The sequence below is a fragment of the Phoenix dactylifera genome, unplaced genomic scaffold (genome assembly GCF_009389715.1).
Source record: "Phoenix dactylifera cultivar Barhee BC4 unplaced genomic scaffold, palm_55x_up_171113_PBpolish2nd_filt_p 000589F, whole genome shotgun sequence".
NCBI lineage: Eukaryota > Viridiplantae > Streptophyta > Magnoliopsida > Arecales > Arecaceae > Phoenix > Phoenix dactylifera.
The window spans coordinates 201,971-224,790 of NW_024067988.1; the positions used below are offsets into that span (position 1 = coordinate 201,971).

General features: G+C 37.0%; 1 protein-coding gene across 3 annotated transcripts in view; it reads right to left on the bottom strand.

The window, feature by feature from the left end:
* The window catches only part of LOC103707829 (protein FRA10AC1 homolog), a 40,655-nt gene that overhangs the window by 15,201 nt on the left and 2,634 nt on the right, over nt 1-22,820 (bottom strand). Inside the window, exons 3-7 of one of the 3 annotated variants that reach the window (XM_039119649.1) lie at nt 18,354-18,435; nt 16,227-16,310; nt 13,743-13,782; nt 10,740-10,785; nt 3,457-3,515 (exon numbers count right to left, since the gene is read on the bottom strand). In XM_039119649.1, coding sequence (XP_038975577.1) covers nt 3,457-3,515; nt 10,740-10,785; nt 13,743-13,782; nt 16,227-16,310; nt 18,354-18,435 — 311 coding nt within the window. The remainder of the gene's footprint in view (nt 1-3,456; nt 3,516-10,739; nt 10,786-13,742; nt 13,783-16,226; nt 16,311-18,353; nt 18,436-22,820) is intronic. The other 2 variants (XM_039119651.1, XM_039119650.1) reach the window with 2 other exon arrangements.

Genomic DNA, 22,820 nt, shown 5'->3' on the forward strand with positions numbered 1-22,820 from the left:
AAAACATGACTCGGCCATTTTCTTTGTCTCACTGATTCAACCTAGTCATGAAAGTCTCGATGGGACTTAACAGGGACTTGCTTTTTTTAACACTACCCGAGCTATCTTGACTTTTGTTATTATGCATTGGTTGGGCTTCAGCACAATGCTAAAGTTGGATTCATTTTTTATTTGTAACTTCATGTTTTAATCTCATCCAACCACTCTTCATTTAGGGAATACCAACATGACTAAAGCTGCCAATGAAGTGTTCATGCTCAAAGCAAGCAAAATACAGATGGACATATTTTGAACCCATCAAGCACTTCACAACATCCTCGATACTAATATATTTATTAACTATTACTGTGTGACCATACCATTCCAGCGGTTGACACCTTAAGCAAAAGGCATCATATAACACTATAAGTCATGATATAGTTATTATGCTATGGTGCATAGATCTGACTGGATATTTATTATGCCAGTAGTCGACACCTTTATCAAAAAACATGTCTAATGCTACAACAAGCAACTTAATTACATAGCACTACGGTGCACTAGCCCAACCGACTACTCAATACACGACACGGGCAAGAACATGTCGAGGTTTTCTTAAGTTAAAATATCAGTATCTTTTAAACACCTTGGCACTGCAACAAGCACACGGTTGCAGGAGCCCACTTAGAATTGATGCAAGCACATCAAATATGCCCACTTAAAGGGCAGATCAGAGCTCTTCTAGCATGCCACATGTCAAGCACTAGACGTGCCATGTCATTTTTTTTGGTTAGCAACATGGAGAGGGAAGAAGGGCACTTGCCCTGTCCTGCATGCCATCACGAAGAGGGGATGCCTCTTCTGCCACATACGCCGCCCTCTTTTGGCAAAGTGGAGAGGGAGGGGACGGAGATCAACACCTCCACCATAGCTCGTACTCCATTCTTCCCCCTTCCCAGCATTTTTTTCCCTTTTACACGATGTGCACAGCACGTCAAAGCGGAAGAATATCTGTACACCATCCCTCACCGCATCGCACGCTGCTAGGAAGAGGGTAGATGAACACCCCCACCATTCCCCTATATCTCACTCTCTCAATGTCAATCGGAAGGTGAGGAGACTGGGTATGCCGCAGTCAGGTCGGCATGGGCAAGGCAAGGGATGTTGCCACCTCTCTTCCCTATTTCTCCCCCTCCTCCGGTCATATGTCCCCCCTCATCTGCTTGACCTTTGACCTCCCTCTCCCCATCTTTCTTTGCCGGTGGCTGTGCCAGGCATCACCACCTAGTCTGTCGGCCACCTGACCATGCCAGAGCAGCAGCTAGTCTATCTCCCACTTTTCTTCTTTCCATGGTTGACCGAACACCACCACCAAAACCCCTACTCCCCTTTCTCTCCTAAGAGCAGCTTAAACCCAACGAAGCCTGGGTAGTTTAAGATGATTTAAAGAAGAATATGAGAGATTAAGAAGAGGAAAATGGGTAGGATGGACCTTTTGGATTACTAATTCCACGATATCAGGCTTGACAGCACCGTTGTCTCTCTCTATGGGGAGAGTAGCCTCTATACAATGGAGAGGGCCTTTTGGTACAAAAAGGTCCGTCCTACCCAGCCCAACTTCTAATTCCACTATTTTTGGCACTGTCATCGCCCGAGGTGGAAGAAGGGGTGGTGGCATAGTCGTTGCCGCACAACACCAAGGACAGCACCGGCAGCGACGAGGGGAGTAGTGGTTGTTGCCTAGAGTGACGTGGAGGTGGAGAGGGCCTCCCCAAGAGCCAGCAACGAGGAGGAGAACAAGATTGTAAGGAAGAAGCTCCCCTCTTCAAGGAGCAGTCCGCCTTTCTTGAAGAAAGCTTTAACGAACGCAACAAACTCAACCCGGTTGATCTCATCGCCACACCTTATAAATATTATCAAAAGAAAAAGACAAAAAATATTGAAAAATACCTGAATCTTTGATAGAAATCTAAACTTTTTCCAAAAACCCTATTAAATTTCTGTTTTTTCTCATCTTTCAGGAGCAAAAGCTTGTTTTGGCTAAACAACTAAATCTTCAACCCCGGCACGTGAAAGTCTGGTTTTAAAACAGATGAGCCAGGTTTTTTCTTTTTTCACTTTCTTCTTAACTTTTTTAAATTTTTCAAGGTTTTCTGTGACGGTTTTCTTTTTCATTTTTCCATCCCATATTTCCTTTGGTGTTCAGTGAGTCAATCATCCCATGCTGGAAGAGCTGTGAGCCTCTCTCTTTGTTTTTGTCTTTTTAAAATTTCTATTTAGTACATAAATTCAAGAAAAAAGCAAAGTTGCATCGAGCTGTAAGAGCATTATTTATATAGCATGCCAAGCTTGGTATTTACCCACCCAAATAGACTGTTTGACCATACGAGGGCATCATCGACTTTAATATATGAGAAATTCTTGCAGGATTCAATACTTCATTATTTTCAGTTAATAGCATTAATATTAATCATGGTCCAGAGTGAGTGCTCTTCAAGGAGTCTACATGTACATGCATTATATAATACCAGAAAATGTTGTTCAATTTGTTTTTTCTAAATATTTATTAAATCATCAAAGGGTGTTTCACTGTGAAGTTATTTCAAAACAATATGGTAAAGGTAGCCTCCAAATTAACTTTTCCCATAATTTTTTCTCTTTACAGCCCTTGGACAAAGATTTTTGGTGTCAGCTGTCAGTTTGAACATGTTACTTTTTGTCGTTCAGCAACTCTATGGGGAGATATCCCAAGAATGAAAACTTGACTGTCATGAGATTGTAGATGGGATGGTGTATCCTCTATGTCATTAATGTCACTAGACATGGTTTCTTGATATGGATTTGTTCACCCTTTTCTTTTGAGAGATTTGTTCACTCTTTTTTTTTATTTTCTCTTCTCTTCTTTCTTTCTTTCCTTTCTGATGTAGTTGGGTAAATATTTTTGGTTGACTGACAAAGAATATGATATCATGATGAAATCGGGATCGCTATTCGCAGTTGTGGAGTTGAGCAGGCATAGTTATCATCATCACCATCATTTAATTATGGAGGGGCTAACAATGATGTATTAGTTTGTTGTTGCTTTTAATCTTTTATGTATTCGTTTGCTAGATGCTGGTAAGAAATTTATCAACTTATGATTTACTATTTTTTTCTGCTATTTAATTACATCCAGCTGCATGGCGTGGGTTACTTGCTAATGAATATATGAAGATGCAGCGTAGTATCTTCCCTTTCTTTTTAATATAGTGGCATTATAAAGACTTCATTCTTCCCAGCAAAATATGTAGTGCAGTTGGTTCAAAAAGCATCTATTATAGAAATTTAGTGCAAAAATCCTAGTCCAATAACAATAAAAAATATTGTCAGATAGTTGGCAAGTCATGACAATTCTCTGGTAAAGAGAAACATATACATCCTCTAGCTAGTTTAGTCATTAAATATATGGGAAGATAAGATAAGAAAAAATAATCATGCCTCATAACTTCCCAAGGATTCCTTTTCGTTGCATGCCCTGTTACCACAGATGAACTGTCCTGTCACACAAGATAATGAGTTAATGCTGAAATTTTGATGTATGAAAACATTCTTCAAGCTTTGAAATGAACATTAATTAAAAGTATAATGATGATAGGGAAACATGTATGTCTTCAATAAATTAGACATGTAGAAAATAACATAACGCTATGTTATAACAATTAACATAATAAACAGAGGAAAACAGATGTTTCAAAAACATGTATAGACTAGTAGCTACTCAAAAGGAAAAGCTAGAAGATGTTATACGAATTTGAATTTGTAATGTGGTTTACATAAAGGCAAGATATATTCATAGCTTTTGAATAAATTCAATGCATCCAAGGCGTTAAATATTCACTGAATGAGAGGAGCCTAAGATGCTTTTTTTGCGATTGATGATATGAGCCACATTTCTTCAGATCAAGGTCCTCTATTCTTGGACAATTATCTACTTTTACTATATCACAAGATGCAGTTTGTTTGCTGCACCTTCTTGTTACCACCAACTATCACCATCTTGTTACCATCTCAAAGAGCACTCCAACATTTTCATTACCACCAACGAGCTACCAAAATACAGAACAATCAGTGCCACCACTATAGGCACCATCACAACATCATCATCCCACTACAGATTTGATACCCCAGCAACATTTGTTACGACTTACGACCTCTAACAAACAACTACCAGAACTACAATCACTATGATGTCTGACAGCATGGTCTGTCCACCTTGACAGCATGATCCCTCCACCACTACTATTGCTCAAAGGATTGAAATTTTCATGTATACCATACTAAATGCCACACAGCTCTGATGGAGAGCCAGGAGCCTGGTACAATAATTTTTAAGTAGCCCAGTACAATATGGAAGATATATATTTGGACATCAATGATTTTAGCTTCTATCACAATATCATTGATGCAATACATAGCAGTATGGGTTATTAAGTAACAATATAGGTACATATATGTAAAAAAATGAAAAAAAAACATTTATGCTTGTTGATTATTCCGTTATCAATAATTATTATCTCTAGAGAAGTTTCACATATATTAAAGCTCTTAAACAAAATTTGAAACTATTTTCTTTGTTATTAATTGTTTGATCTAATAAATTGTCAGTTGAAGCAGATTGCATTTGCAACATGGTTACCAAATCTCCAGTTACCTTCTTCCATGCAGCTGCCAAATGCTCACCTCTCCTCTTACCATGCCGGGGCCACCATTACTGAACCTCCGTCTCCTCCTCCCATGGTGCTATCTCCAAAGTCCGAAGCATAGTTTTCTCAACGACATCCACTCCGATGTTGTGAGTCACTTTGTTTTCTCAATCCTAGGGTGATTTTGGGTCTTGGACTGAACTCCAGCTGCGCTCGAGACTATGAGACTATGGTTGGGCTATGCTTGGGCCTAAGTTTTCTGATTGAAAACGGGCCAGGCCTGGACATATTGCAAATAGTTTTGAGCTAGGCATGGCTTAAGAGGTGTCGGCCTAGGCCCAACCATTTATCAATCTTAACTCCAGGGATTTATTTCCTAGGCAACCCAAATTCTACTTGAATTAAATAAAAATGATTTTTTTAAAATAATCACATCACAAGTACAAAAATATCAATGAAAGCCTCTTGAAGGCACATTAATTTTCCATGTGACTACTTAATGGCTAATCTACCAATCCTATAAACTTATTTGGAGTCTTCTTTTTTAGGAAAAATATTGCATATGTACGGTCTGTACAAAAGCAAAATATCAGTTTTGTTTTATAAAAATCAACTATTGATACATTATCTTGGATGGTACACACTTAGCAAGCCAAAACTGACCAGTTTGATATTAATCAAAATTTCCGTCTTTTGGTCAGTTTCAATTGGCTTCAGTTGGTTTTGGCTGGTTTTGACTAGTTTTGGCCAGTTACAATACTTTTGGCTAATTCTGGCCAACTTCAGCGATCTCAAACAAAACTGACCGAAAACTATTTTTTTGTTTAACAAGTAAACGAGTTTAATTTTTTCCTTTGATTATTCATTTCTTTTAGATTTCTTGACTAATTAGAAACAAAAGTAGTATTTAAAATGAAGTAATAAAATAAGATGATCTTTTGTTTATAAGGTTTTTTTTTCAAGCTTAGATGAGTTATTAAAATGATATATGCTTAGATTGTTCTTTCTTGCTTAGATGTGTAATAAATGAAATAGAATGGAATATAGTTAGTCGGGAAAAGGCTTGATGACTGTGAGGATGATTATGATTAAGAGAATGAGACATAATTAGATGACTTTCCCTTGCTTAGTTGGGTTATTAATTTTATAATCATGTCATATTGCATAGGTATATGTAATCAATTTTATACTATTTGCCATGCTAGCGTATGCTTAATTCAGTGATATTTGGTACCTACATGTAATAAATGATATTACTGTGAGTCTGTGACCTACTTAATGCATTAGGCTTTAATGCAGTTCAATTTCAACCTAACGTTACTCAAATTACACAAATCATGGTCTATTTTTTCCTTAATAACTTGTCATGAATTCTATTTCTTCCTTAATTTTTCTATTTTCATATTTTTCTGATTTTTTTGCCTAACCTCCAAACAAAACAAAACTATCAAAATTTCTGAAACTAAAACTCTCTCCAAGGCATGGAAGGAAAAAGAATTTTACGTTCTTTCTTTTGGGAAGGAAGGATTAGGGAAATCCTATTGGTTGATGCTTTCTCTAGACCTCCGAGGAAAGCATGAAAAAAAGGCTGGAATAGTACGATCCCTCCATCACCTCAGGATGAAAAAGTGATCTCATAGTTCTTGGTCTGTGAGGATGCGTTGTTAGGTGCTCCATTTTTTCATTAAGGCCGAACCTAAACCTATGCTCGAGAGATAGTTGTCTATACACTGATAAGATGTATAGATTCTAGAAAAGAGAGGAGTCGTGGTGGTACCCCCAAGCCAAGTTTGGTTGCCTAATTCGATTAGTTCATCAAAGTCAGCAAGTATGATGGTTCAAATGAAGATCTTGCACATATTTCATGTATATCTCACAGGTGGATTTAAAAAACCCCATGAATTAACTTGGGTTGCATTTGTGGTTTTAGCTATATTGACTGCATCTTTTGGTGTTGCTGGTTATTTCTTACCTCGGCACCAAATTGGTTGTGAAACCAAGTTTTAAAACATTGCTTTAAGTTTAGAAAATTGTAAAAAATGGGTAATTATTATAGATCTTTGTATAAAAATTCAGTAATGTTGGGATCATAAGAGATATCATTAGGATTCCCAAAAGATATAAATAGGTCATATTTAGCACAATATTCAGTTCAGCATTGGTTCACCGCTCACTTGATAACTAATTAAGCCGAACCCAAGTTGGGATTTTAATTTCAAAAATAAACAAGCCTAGCTAAGTCTAAGTTGCTCATGTGTGGCTCAATATAGCTTGAAATAAAAATAAGTAATTCATATAAAATACATTATGCAATAAATTATTATTCAAGATAATATTTTTAATACTATTAAACAACAATGCTTTTTAATTAAGGATATACATCAACTATCAGATTTTGATTTAAAAGTTACCCTAACTATAATGTCATGGCTAACAAGGTAAAGAGATAGGTACAACCATAAAGGTACAATTGCATACCACCAGTCACAATATATAAGGTCACAAATAAATAAATAAATACACATACACACACATCATATATGTATGTGTAGTATGTATTTATATAAGATGCGCTAAGGAAGCAGATTCTATAGCAATTTTTTTGACAGATTCAGAAGTGTGCAACACCCTAGGTAGAAGATCCATACTAGGTTGCTACCAACGGTTCGATGTATTATCCCATCGTGGTATGCAAATGGACCTGAACCACAAAACCATCCGATTTGGGGTTTACCGACTGGGACCAATGTGGTATCAAGTCCAAAAGGCAAGTTGAGGTGGTTTAGCCCTTTACCACCCAGATAATAGAGGAGCAGGCATCCCGTGGCCTCCTCATCTCTTCTCTTCAAAATTGAAGCGGATATTGTGAGGAAAATTCAGGAAAAAGGTAAAAACTTACCGATTTTGAGCCTAAATCCAAGCCAAATTTGGTATAATCCACACCCTTCTCTTCATTCCTCTCATTTTTTTTATTTTTATATCTAAAATAGGTCGAAAATCAGTAAAATCAGGAGAAATCATGCTGAAATGTTGTTATACCCTTGGTAGGATTCTACAGTAATCTGAATTAAAATTATTTTTTTAGATATTTTGTAACTTAGAGTGCACATATAGAACATGATCCCTAATTCAAGCATTAAGCCCAGTACAAAATCATAAAACATGCTAGAATTATTCAACTACAAATACAAAAAGTCGGCTAAACAATCTTCTATGGAAAATTTATAGGAAAATCCAGCAAAACCTTTGAACCCTAATCGCTTGCATGCTTGCTCATAGGATGGAAATAAAATCAGATATTCACTTGTTGAAGTCTTCATCACGAATCCTCTGGTTTAGCTAGACCAATGCCTCTACTGTGGATGCCGATTGTAAATCAAGCATGGAGATTAGAGAGACATATAGAGAGGTGCAACCATAAGCCCAAGAGCAAGACAACAACTAGATCTTTGGGAATATGTCCACCTATATATCAAGATAATATAGCCTGTGTCGATCTATGAAATGAAGGCAAAAACAATAGAGCTAAGAGTAAGAGGAGGATGACAAAAGTCGAAGAAGGTAATGTAGCCTATCCCTCCCCGGTGAGATGAGTCGGTACGGGTTCATGCCATGTCGTGCCGTGCTGGACCGCCGACATAGTAGAAGAGGCAGGAAGGAAGGAGAACGAGAGAGAAAAAGAGAGAGCGGGGGAGGGAGGGAGGCCGGCGAAGGATGGCGAAGGCCGAAGCCAGGGCAGCAAGGGGAACCTGCAATCGTTCCCCTGTTTCATTCAAAACAGGGGTCCGACCGTTTTTTTAATTTTGCAATTATTGGCCCCCTATTTTATAATTATTTGGGAGTATTCTCTCTTTTTAAACTTTTTCTATAAATTTAAGTATAATTTGATTTTTTTTAATATTTTTTTGATTTTTTTGGATATTTTTTGATGTTTTTATGATCCCAATTTAAGCTAGATGATGCATCTTCATATTTTAAAATAATACAAATCATAAAATGAACAACATAAAATATCTTCAAATCAAGATACAATCAATTACATACTTTTAAAGTGCTCTCGGATATCTAAAATCGGATCGAGTGGTGATGTTTTTTATAGATATCCAGATCATCAGTATAATAAGAGGGCAGATTAACCTACCCCTCTAATCAAGCGACGTTGTAGTCTTGTATGCTCAATCCCTAAGGAACGCGTGCCGAGTTATAAAAACTCTCGAATCTCTCGCTGAAGTTTTGGCGCTGAGAAGTGTCCTCTGGCTGATAATATGACTGTGGAGGGATCCATCCGAATATGCCGGCAGCAAAATCCGACCCGAGAGATGTCCGAGCTGCATAGGATAGTAGCCACCAGAAGATGTCTCAGATGCACCATATCCATATGTATTCGTATGGATTCTGTGGCTGCGGATAATATGATCCAGTATACGATTCGGAAACTGATACGTCTATAGATCCTACTCCACGTGCGAGATCTTCTGCAGCTGCATCGTGTCCTCCTGAATGACGTTGAAGAGTCCGTCTTCTATATACAATCGTATCCTCACGGGCTCTACCAGATCGTCTACTATGGTTCTTATCTTGTGTAGCATGCGTAAACTAGGACTCACCAGTGTATCTAACACCAGCCTCCGGCTGTGTCTCATAAACAGTGGTCTCTTGTCCTCCACTCTTTTCATGGCTAGCAGATCCACCAAAACCATCATTACTGCTTCTTCGGACTCCTCGACACTCTCCATTGGGGCATTTTGTTTTTCCTTTTTGGTTTGTTGGGCGCTGCTTTCTTACCCTTCGTGCCCCTCTCTGCCTAGCTATGTCGCCCTCCTGACCGAGTTGACCGGATACTGTAGTGTCCTCGTGTAAGCCTCTCTCGATCATTTCTCTGAGAGAATGTCTCGAACGAGAAAAAAGTAGGTGACGAGCTTCCCTGTGGCTGTGGCTGATCAATCATGGAAAGGTGTAGAATATTGCTCTCAGCCCATTGCTCTGCATTGACTCTAGCCTCTCTGGCTATGAAGCTAGCCGGTCGTGGAGGCGATCCTAGCTCGTCAAGCTCTGGCTCTTACTGCTAGCCCACAAAACAACCGATCATAGGATCATCGTCATCATCGACGAAAGCCCTATGGATCAGATCTGCATACTTGAGCTCCACTTTCTCCTGAATGTATTTTAGCCTCAACCGCAGATTGTAGTAGACATATACAAAGTCATTGAAGCGCTTTTGTATCAAACGGTTCCTCTGCTTACTGTAGATGAGGGCGAAGGTGAACCGATTGCGCTCACAGCCACTCGAGGAGACCGTCTGGAAAAGAATCCGAATAGCTAGCCGCTTAAGGTTTTTCGCGAACAGCCCAAAATGAATCCACCATTCGGCTACAGAAACATCAGAAAGCCAAAGTGCGCGGCCTTTTCAGAAAGCCACAACGCCCGCGCGCTGTGGCTTTGGGCCGCCAAAAGCCCAACAACAAACAAAATTGGTACAAACCGGCCGGTTCGCACCGATTTCTAGCTGAACCGGACGGAACCGGACCGATTCCGGCCCGGTAACACTGTAGTTCCGACCCCATAGGGCCGGACCATTTTGTATAGCTGAACTGAACCGATCAGCGCCGGTACCGGTTCGGTACGTGCGGAACCAGCCAGTACGGGCCGATTCAGCATATCTTGATCTAGCATCAACTTGATGCTTGTGAAATTTAAGAGAAATAAATGTGCAAAGTATTTGGATAGGTATGATAATGCAATAAGTTCCCATAATTTAGATACAGCTTCAAGTACTAGAACTAAGTCATGCTATTTGTGATATGGTCACTGCTGGTGCCAATAATAATGCATCAGTTGTTTTAGCATAAACGAGGAAAGTGCCTGACCATTTAAAGAGTCAATAATTCAAACATTTCTAGCAGTACTTTCAAGATAACATTGTTCTAAGAGTATGTATCAAACATGGCAGTTTTCAGAAAAGATTTTTCCAAAACCATAGAACAAGATTTATAAATTATTTAATAAAATATAGATGTAAACAGAAGGAGCCGAAAGTTGTTCTTAAGGAGGAAGGTTATGGCATGGTCATGTGGGAACCTTTTCCAGATATGACTTCTTTTTCTGTTCTCCATCTTAGGCCAATCTGAGCAGCAGAAATCCAATTCTTAGAAAGAATCTTTTTTGATTTTCTGGTAATATGCACAATGCTACCGAGCAAAACGTCAAATCGAAAGAATATGATGAAAGGTCAGAACAAGTATAAATTGCAGTTAAAACAACAATTTTATCTATACCACACCAAAACCAAGGAATCAATTAACAACTAATGAAGCACATAAATCAATGTGAAGTGCAGAATATTCTGAGAAATTCAGATAAGACCATGTATGAAAAATCAGTACAATTTACAACAGTGAATAAGCTGATTAAAAAAATAATAATCCACATTTCAGCAATGGTATGGCTGGGGATCCAAAATGATGATCTATAATCACCCATACTTATGACAAAAAAATTACAAGATTTAATAAATTTAAGCAGTTTTCATTGTTTCCTTTTAGCATTTCTCTAAAGTCCTTTTCTAATTACGAGTAAACAATTAAAATGTTATGAAAACTATAGAAGCAATTAAAATGGATGTACCATGCTCGAGTTCTACTTAATTTAATCCAGTTAAGCATCAGTTCATTTGTATGGATCACGTGCTGAGCCCAAGCCAAGCCCTAGTATCCACTATTCCACTTAATTTTGCAAACCAAGGAATCTTCTGGCCAAGTACAAAAATACTAATGCTTTTCAAATCACAGGTTGGGAAGGTATGGTAATGTAGCATACATGTGCTAGCCACATGCCCGACAACATGCCTAAGAATGAGGTCATGTCAGACCAGTTAGTTCCAGTCTACACCCACTGCCACGCATTGGCATGAAGATATACAAACTGGAACAGATCAATAGGCATGAATCTGAAGAATTTACACCTTGTTTTGCATCTGAACCTCACTACTGTGGTGCATCACATATGGCATGGACAAGCACGATAAATTAGTAGGATACATTGTTTGGAATTGGCTTGTTTATAGTCCGGGATTTAAGCTGCAGCATGAGCTCAACTTGTTTCCTAGTCAAACAAGTCTAAACAAGCCTGCTAATGAACCAAGCCTAAATTATCCATAAACAACTTGGTTCATTTGCAAACCTATGTGTAGAACTCATATGGAATTCATATTTTCTGAAATGAAAGAATGGAAACTGAGAACACAAGACAGATACTGTAACTGTTCCACAATAGTCACACATGCCTTACTGTATATTGGCTTCAGTGAGTTTCCTTACCATCAAAAGATGGCTTACATGCACTAACTCTCACCTACTGTTTAAAATCTATTTCTATCCTCCAATGAAGATGGATTAAACTTCCTCAAACAAATGTTGTTGGTCCAGAAGCATATCTTTGCTCCCAGTGGTTCATAACAGTTCCACCTAACTTCCAGTATTGAACTTTTCTTTTGAAACTTTACAAATCAAGCTTGCTAATCTAAGGCTTGATTTCCAGCCAACTACATCATTGCTCTCATCCTCTTCAAACTCATTTTCAAGCCCTAGATGATGTTCACTTCAGTTAATGCCAATATGTTCATCATATCATTTAGCAAATGGCGATAAATTTCTTTTGCTTTTTAATATCTTGAGAAAGGCATATGCTATGAAGGCAAGACAGACCATTTAAAGATCTTTTGCCAGACCGTTCTTACTCAGATCCACATAATGTAATTTGGTATCAACATATTATCTGATCTCATAAACTTTGTCATGACTTGAAAAGTTGAATTGAACATAATGAACATGTGGTGAAAGTGGGTCGGATAAATCTAAATTTGACTTGTATCTGGCCTATATATGTAATGCGAAGCCATTGGTCAGATTGGACTCAGACTGAGTGTACAACTCCAATCAGGTTTGTTATCGATCAGTTCTATTCGTCCACACACACCCACAAGTACCCAATCAAAGTAATTAATTGATAAATTTGGTCTAAACATAGATACACCCTGAACCCAGCACATCAAATGATAGGATTGGAGGTGAATCTTTTTTTTCGGGGCAAAGAGGTGAATCGAAATTGCAAACCCTAGAACTAGTCTCAACCGGCTTGGGTATAATTAGGGCCTAAACTCAGGTCCACCAATGAATACTCCCCAACTCCTTGGTGTGAGATTGAGTACCTGGAAAAATGTTTCAGCTCAAAGTATATGAAATCAAATTACTAATAAAAGACAAATATATTTTTTTCAGAATTTCATTTGGGAAAGCAGCATGGTTTAAAAGATCTTTGTTGACAAAATTACCCACATTCACAAAATACCTTGGACATTGGATCCATAGCACAACAAGACAGGTTCTTTCAATTTCCACCCACCAATTATCCTTTAAAGAACCACCACTAGAAAATCCCCTTGCTGTCCTGTACACTCTTCTATTATGTAAACAGCTTTCTGAAAACCATTTTAATGCATGATTAATACGTTCAAGAATTAGCCAGTAATCAAATTAATGTGGTACCAGGAAACATGGTATAGGGAGCATAACAGCAAGCCAACATAAGGCTCACTTCTACACAGATCTTTATCATCACATAAATCAAATATTGACTCAAACACTAAACAAAAGTAAACAAAACTGATGTAGCTTCACCACAATTTACTTGCCTCCACAAGTCTAATTGGGTTACTATTCGGAATTGTGATCATCCTCATTTACCAACATCTATAGCATGCACTTAGCATGAATTTCGTACCAAATTTTCAGCTATATTCATTAGAATTTAGATCATATATTGCATACACTCTCTCTCTCTCACTTGCTCTCATGTGTTGTGTTTTGTTATCATAAGTATCAAGTCACTATGTTCAGATACTTAGAACTTTAAGCATCATTATCTTAGAGAATATAAGCAAAGCACCACCAAAACAAGAGAAAAGTAATTAAGACAGAATAAATTAAAAGATATTATTTGAAGGACATGGCAAGAATGTTAGCAGACATTCTTTGGTATAGAATCAAGGGATACACTTTTTCAGCACAAAGTATTCATTCTTACCTTGCCCATTTTGTACTGTGACATGTCAGCAATGCAATATCTTTCACAGGTAAAGGTTTCTAAATGGGAAAAAGTACTCTTGCTTCAATTTAAAAGAGCTAAAAAGAAAACAGGAAAGGAAAGGAAAGGGAAAAAAGTAAAAAACACTTCAAAGTTCAAACTATGAAATCGAGATACAGTTGAAAAATATACAGACAATTAAAGCCATATAAGCATTATGACTAGATGAAAATGCATAAAGCAGTGTGATTAGATGAAAATGTAACTTGTGAAGTAGAATATAAATGGACAAAAGCATTTACTAATGTCTTACAAGAAAGAAATTTCTTATGAAGCTCGTTCCCTAAGTAGTCAAATGTTGATTTGTCTTGGTGATTCTTATATGGAGTAAAGATGCGCTCATGTGATCTTTGCAACAACATGGTTCTGTTCAGGAGGCATTGCTACAGTGTGACCAGTAAAATTAAGTAGACTGAACAAGTACAACAGAAGTAAAGAGCCCAAATAGGAGGAAGGGAAAACAATGGAAACTCAGATGCAGAAGCTTCTCATAAAGAGTATGTGCAGAATTAAAGTGCTATAGCTGTGGAGAACTAGCAAACAGCAAGTCTAGTTCAGCAGTTGAAATTCGTGAACCTCATTTGTTCAGGTTGATTGGGTTTCATTGGAACATTTGGTCAAGCTACAATTCATCTATTGTCATATTTTCACTTTTCAAATTTTGATGATAATCCTAATCTAAGTGTGTCGCCATGGAATTTGTTTAATTTTCCCTTCATTTATTTGGAATTAATTCAAATAAATCCTTTAAACTACTTAAAATAAAGAAATACAGCTTGTAACATTAACCTTAATAAGACAGGTCTTTTCAACTTGACAGACCAAGAATTAATAGTATGATACTTAAAAGTTCGACAATGTTTTACCCCCTGCTCTCCAGCAGACAAGAATCCTCTTTATTGGTTCCTGAAAGAAGCAACTTTTTCCAAGAGAGACCTGGAAGGCTAGTGGGGATGTAAGTACCTACCATTTTGGTTGACAGTTTGGGCACATGTAACATGAGCAAGTCTACAACATTTTCCCGAAAGTCTAGATGAAGAGAGAACAATGCAAGGTTAGATATATGGGATCATATTCATCTGTAAAGAACATAAATTGATTTGGAAAGCCTACAAGACATGAAATATGCATGCCAGCTTCTGCTACAACTGCAATTTAGGTACCAAGGATGTGAGACAATCTACACCAGATTTTTCTTTAATCCTGGCCTGCAGGCTTAAGCATCTACATATATCAACCTTGTAGCAAAATCATGATTTGGTTTAATTATCAGAAATGAAAAGAATAAATAAAAAGAAACAAAAAATGTTTCCGGTGAAATAGAAAATGACTGGAAATCCAGGGAAACAAGTATTTGGTTCAATAGAAAGGATAGGCAAGGTTCTACTTCTCTTGAATTTAGATTAGCAGTAAAGGTATCAAAAAAGGCCAGGAGTATATAAAAGATAATCAAATTCATGCTCAAAAGACATGCCCAACGCAAAAATCAGCTTTCGTTCTTCCATTAATTTAGTGCTAAAAATAGAAATGATTATTTTCTGTTTTTTAATCTATATTATTTTGGAGGCATGCCTAAAAAGAAAAATATAACTTGCTTGGTAACACCTCCCTTTTCTAGTTTCTCTTAAAATACAGAGAAAACAACAGCCTAAACTTGTCCAACGGTTTTATTTTATATTCCTAACAAAAATTTTTAAAATGCTCAATAATTTCAGTAGGAGAAAATTTATGCTTCCAAAATTTTTCTTAATTTTGTTTTTGGAAAGCTAGCATGACAGCCACTGCACCCACCACCACCACAAGCACTGCAATCATTGTCATCATCAGTTGACACCACATGGACTATTTAAGTAAAGATGGAAAGTTGATAACTGCACTTTTAATCCTGTATCTTCATTACAATCTCACAACTTGAGCATCATAATCCTTTGATTATTCTCTCCCAAATATGAGACCTCTTTCCACATGCAGTTTAAAAGGATGCAAGGTCCTTTAATCTCTTCAGAAAGTATGAAGTTGGATCTTTAATGTTGCATGAAAATTTGGTCTAATGTGCATGCCAATACTACTCACCGGGCATTTGGTGGGAGCATAACCTGAAAAAAATTGATGAAAGATAAGCAACCTGCACCAGGAGGTGATGGGTATGCACACAGGTTGACACTGTTTCTGCTAACATTAAATGAATATCTCCCTATATCCAACTTTTCTTATCCCAGAATATATAAGTCTCCTCTCCTACGTAACCAAGCATTTTGGGTCTGCCTTATGAACCATGTTATGTAATATTCACAATCAAAAGACATCAAGCTTCTTGTTACAAATGTAATAAACAGCATATGATTGAACAGTCCAGAATATCTTTTCTTAATAAAATAATTTTGAAAAAAAAATCCCAGGTAGAACATTTTCACACAAGGATACTCCTTAAAGAGCTTGTCATAGTAACGCTTTACCAGCCTCTTCTCCCAAGTGGAATCCATGTCATCGTCTTCAGAAATAATGAACCTGCATAAGAATGTAGCTGTACCTTCTCATGGGAATTGACAACAGTTGATTGCTGATCAAATAGACAACCCTTATGTCCATGGTAATATGAACATAAAAGAAAAAAGGGAAACAACAAGAAGAAAATCAGAAATAAAACGAAGTGCAGAGTGTTTCAAAGTCAAGTTCAGGCTGGCTCCATTATAACAAGGGCAGACTTAAGCAGTCATACCTTGTGAGTATAATTATGTATCTGAAGATCAGGACTTGCACAACTAACTCAAAAATGAGATCATACAAAGAAGAAACTGAAGGTTGATATATTAAGACAGCATGAGACAGGAAGATAGATATGCATGACAGTAATTATCACATCAAATACAAAGTGAATGACCCATTCAAAATGAGATGAAATAAGGTGTGTTTAGTTGGGAGGAATTGGCAGAAGCCTAAAGTCACCTTCCAGAACTTGATATTGGCCCACTCCTGCTGAGATCAAGAGGCATCATTTTGCAGAAATAGACTTTGGAATCCAAACTTGACCCCACCTTCAATGAACAAAACTTGCAGAGTAATGACAGCCAGAATTCAAGTTCAGGGATGCCACTTCCAACCGAACACACCCACGTATTATGACCTAGAGGTCCACAGGTACTTACATATTTTTCTAGTAAGAGCTACAAATTTAATTCATGAAAAAGTGACGGTCTCATACTGCATTGTCTAAAAATCAGCTAAAAACATAACTGGACAGAATAACCAAAGTTGAAAGTGGAACACATAATCCAACATCTAAGGTTGCCCCCTTAAAGGCTAGTTAAACATTTTTGAATATGGTCTGAGAGGAACCTCATGTTTGCCATCATCCTCAGGACCTCAGTTTTGGTGGCAACTCAACTTCTCTCAGATTTGCAATGACAGCAGGCCGTTTAATCCCGTTGCAGTTATCGGATGGTAGGTTACAGAATACTTTGATAGTTGTACTCCTGTAGAAAAGCTTCGATGCTTGAATATTATTTTTAATGCGCATCCAATAGGTACCTAGGCATGAATATTTGCTTCTTTTGTCCCTAAAAATCGACTCCATCAAAGCCACCCCATCAGAGGCTTGAACAATCCATCTTTTTCTTAAACCTCATCCATCATTGGAGGTTATCCTCTTTCAAATTTAATTGCCAATTCCAAATGATTTGGTACATAGTTTACAGTTTCATTCAAAAATGTTTTGATTTTTTTATGGAGATAACTGAAACAAATCATAACAACACCTAAAAGGCAAATTCAACCAAAATATTTATATATCAACTTGTTTGTTTTTCTAGATTTTATTTATATAAATTTTATTTCAAGTGTGTTTGGCAATATTAAGGGTGTGAATGGGTTAAGCGAGCTCGACTTACCAAGCTTTCACTTAGATAGGCTTGTGAACCAAGCCCAACTATTTGTTCAGGCTTGGTTAGCAAAATAAGCCTAAAGTGATGTAGACTACACTCAATGCAAATTTGCATTTGGCTTCATTTGTGTATCTATTAAACATAAAAAAGCTACTACGTGAATGGACTTAATAGTGATGGAACACCAAACATGCATATTTTTTATAAGAATGAATAATAAATAAATATTCGTTTCCCTCTCCTAATTGGAGGGGGAAATACTCGTCCTTCAACTTTGGTGAAGGGATGATCCTTCCATGGCATGGTGCAGCTCCTGAGCATCCTCAATTTTGACTTAGCTTCAGAACCTATGATGTATGAAAAAATCTAACTGGTGTGAAATCATCATCACATGCATATCTTTTATGTTATATCTCCTAAGAGCTCTTACTAAAGTACATCCATTTACAAGTTGCAGGTTTGCAAAATTTTCAAACATGTTGCTACTTGTGAACTAGTACACAACCTCAATAAACCACAACAAAAAGAATGCTAATGATGATGCAACTATATTAAAGAAACAAGAGAAGAAACAAAATCTTAATGTAGGGTTAGAAGGGTAGGCATTCTAGGATAGTATAACATTTCTTATTTTTTATTTAGTCTACGAGCACCAAATAATGCATCATACCTGTAGCCTTCTCTAATTGTGTCTTGATCAGTTTTGATGGGCATATCATTATGCACATTCTTTGTATTCCCGTAAAATTGAACTGAGCAAAATACATAAGTTATCAAAAATAAGAAAATCTTCATATTCAAAAAAAATTTAGAGCAAACATGATACAAATAAATAGATATAAATATACATATTTATGTACTAAGAGATAGACTATACTCAGAAAAAAGAGCAAACACTTTCTTCTTAACTTCTCCATTGCATGATCAAAGTTTAGATCAAGGTTTTATAAAGCGGCCAGAATATTCAAACAATTGAGATACCTTATAGCATAAATGCATTATGCAGGCACATAAGTGGATTCTCATGTGAGTGGTTTTTATATATATTTAAAAATTAAGTGGAATTTATGTATTCAATTTTTTAAAAATATTGAAAAAATAAGAATTTAAAACATATACTTTCATCCTCATTTGAGACCCTCTTTTTAGTGTAGCTTGAAATGTTAGTTAATAATAATTATATTTCTCCACAAACAATGCTCAAAATTCATGTACTCTAATTTTCAAAAGGACCACTCAAAAGTCAATCATCTTTTTTAAGAAGTGACTTATCATCCATTATCATCACAATCTATATGTGTCGGGGCTGCATACCTAAGCCATTTCGGCCTATGTAAGCATCCGATTAATCTTTGTATGGCCCAACCTCAATATAGTGCAGTCAACAGGCTGGAAATGTATACGTGGGTTCATATGCAGCAGCATCATTTACATTTTAAAACACCGACTTTGGATTGATAAGTTTATAGTCCACTTTCTTCATGTTCCTCCTCATTCTATTCCTAAATCAATCAGACCTTACCCCTATGCTCCTCCCACCCTTCCATTCCCATCCCACCCTCAGCTAATCTCCTTCCTCATGCTCCTCCACTACCCCTATCCTCTTTTTTCATTATTTTCCACCTATCTCACACCTCTCACCAAGGTTCGCCATCTCGGTACCGAACCCCGTACCGGTGCCACACTAGCATGGTATTAGTATGGTACGATACTAAATTTTTTGGCATATAGAGTGTCGGTATGCCACCCGTACCAGATACTGGTACTGAGCTGGTACGGTATGGTATACTCTATATCGCCCGGTTCGGGCAGGTACGGTGTGCCATGCCTCCCACACCACTTCTTAGCAAAATTTGCTATACCGGTACTGGACCCCGTACCGGTGCCACACTATCATAGTGTTGGTACGATACGGTATGCGGTACGCCACTGGTACCGGATCGATATGGTACAGTATGCCTGATACCATTCGGTACGGTATGGTATAGCATACCATACTTCCTACCCATCCCTAGCCTCCACCACCCCTACGCTTGTCAATTATCCTTCCCCTGTACCAATGTTCCTAGCTTATCCCACCACATCCCTCCACCGCTACTACACCCTTCATCCACAACCATTAAACATCCTACCTACAATCCTTGGTCTTCTAGTACATTTCACCAACCTTGAGTAGAGGCTAGGGATCTGTTTTATTTGAATAGGGCAAGAGAGAAACAAAGGATTAAGGGGGTGTGTACAAGGAGAAAAACTACCGTTTACTTGGAGATCCAATAGCTCTCGTCAATCCGGGATTTGATCATATGGCAGAGAGATTTAGAGGAGGGATTTCCTCCCATCTTAGAACAAGCATAGCCCATTTCATTATCAATGTTTGTGTAACATATGTGCATCAAATGTTTATTTACTTTAGGACCATATGATGCACTATTAGGAAATTTTCAAAACTTTGAGTTTTGGTATCTAGTCATTTTAAATGTTGTAGATCTATTTAATTTTGTAGATTTACAATTATAGATGTTTCATAGTTCATCATACATAGGCAGGATTAATGTTTTCACTAATCAGAAGAATACTACCTCATTTTTTTATGTATGCAAATATAACAAGTTTCATACATATATAATATATAAATAGATACATAGATGCATACATATACATACATACATATATGCATACACATGTATATATATGTATGCATGTATAGACTCATGTCCTTGTGCATACATACTCAAGCATGCACATATTGTGAGAAAACAAATACATAATAATAACTTTGTGCATAACTAGTGCAAAGACATATCCAATGATGAACATTAGTTCTTTGTACAATAAAAAATAACTACAACAACTAGATAAGTAACAGAGACAAACATGTATAGAGCAAATGGGATGGGACAAAATCATAGCAAAATGGATGAAAACGTAGGAAAGTAATGGTTATTATATCCATTTAACCAAACTGTTGTTATATCGGGGGCAAACAATCAATGGAAACAGAAGTAGTAATAATATTTGATAAAGCACAATAAGAAGGAAAATGTAGCTGCCATGTAAATAGTATCAAAATCATCAACCATTATTTGCCATAACATTGCATCATCGTACTTGGCGGTGCAATATGAAGGCTACAAATATACAGCGAAGGTGCAATTTAAAGGATGTAGATTACAGTGATGGAGCAATTGGAGGCTAGTTGTCTGAAATTTAGAAAAATAAGGTTCGTCCTCTCGATACCGGACCCCATACCGCTGCCACACTAGCACAATGTCGGTACGGTATGATACGAAATTATTTTGGCGTACCAAATGTCGATACGCTACCCGTACCGGAAATCGATACCGAACTGGCACAATACGGTACATCCTATACCATCCGATTTGGGATGGTACAGCGTACTTTGGGCCTAACAAAAGGTTAGAAAAGCTCATAACCATAACCATAAGCATCCAGCCATGATCAAATAATTGTGATCAGCTTTATGAATCATCATGTGACATTTTGAGTTTAAGGCTCCCTCTAATGTTCAAATAGGGTTGCCCACAAAGTCACAAAGACTGAGTTAGGATCCTTTCACACTAACATGTTTTTTTTTAACTACTTGCCAACCGAAGGTCAATCTTCCACCTTTTCCCTTAAGGCTTGGAACTTGCATCAATGGTGTTGAAGCAAACGTGTATGTCTTGATACTAATCAAAAGAAAAGTTTAAGTTATTCTTGCTGATTTAGATCATAGAATATACAACTAAAAAATAAGTCAAAAAATGGGAATCATGTTTGTCATGACCCATGTGAAAGAGTGGACCATATTCATAAGGTTGATCTTTTTGGTATAAATGGATTATGGATGGCTGAAGAAGCACGTGAGAATGATAAGATGGCCATAGCTTAAGATTGGGAAGATAGTTTCACCGAAACATTGTGCTCCGATGTAGAAATGCATGTAGCTCCCTAACTCTTTCTTTGGAGGGACTGTTCATCATCTGTTTTTGCTCTAGGAGACAGGAGACGGCAAATAAATAGCTTATTTTATGCATTCTTCCCAGAGTCCATTTTACTTTTATTTAGAGCCAACATCATGTTCTTTTCCATTTTTTAGCTTAATCATGGCCTCAAAAATTTATGTAAGGGATAGAATGATCACAAGTATAAGTTTTTGAATTCATGTATAGGCATCAACAGCTTCAAAAGATATGTGTAAGGAAAGGGATAGAATTTCAGTTCAATTTTGTCACCACCTGGTTGCTTCAGTTAAGAGGAATACCTCTCTAACTCAGAACAGCTGGCTAGAACCATGCAGTAAGTATGCATCAGTTTGAATATGTTAACTTTAGAAAGGAAGAAAAAAAGATTGATTTTCAAATGACAAGCACTTAATTGTAATTATGTAGCCATTAAAAGGCACTATTTGACAAGAAAAAGGATATAGTTTTGCTGCTAGACAAAGGTTGGGTCAAGAGATATATCGGCTTGAATAAGAATAGATATCCAGAGCATGAAACAGCTAGTTTACAAAAATTATTTGAGGGAAGACAAAGACAACTTTATGATCTAAATGCATTTATGGATATGCATTGACCATGGGGAGTGTTTCAATGTCTTTAGCAAGAATGTAGGAGAGAATTCTTATTCAACACCTATGTCATGGCAGGTTTAAATGTGGACATACATTTGTGAATGCCCAAAATAACTTGGAATTGCAATAAGAAGAGCTTGGCTGTCTACCACAAATAAAGGAAGGGAGCCCACCAAATAAAAGTTGTATCAAAACTTTTATAGGGATATGCTCATAACAGATAGGATTTAGTGGAAGCTAATTAAATAGGAATGGGCATGAAAAACTGAGTGAGGGTTCGGAGTAGAGGAAGAGATTTTGAAACAAAACAGGACATAATGAGTGAGCAATATGACTTTTATTTAACCTTCAACCATCACTTCTGTGCTTCAATTAAAAAGGTCCTCCTTAAAAGTATAAAGTCCTTAAATTAAAACAATCTTCCTTTTAATTGATAAAACATATGTGCCATATTGATTCCAAAAAGTAACACAAAATGTCACCCAACTCTGTGGGGTTATTGACAATCCAGGTTTTAGCTTTCTATCTAGTCAAGGATTTTACCATTAATCTACCTTTAAG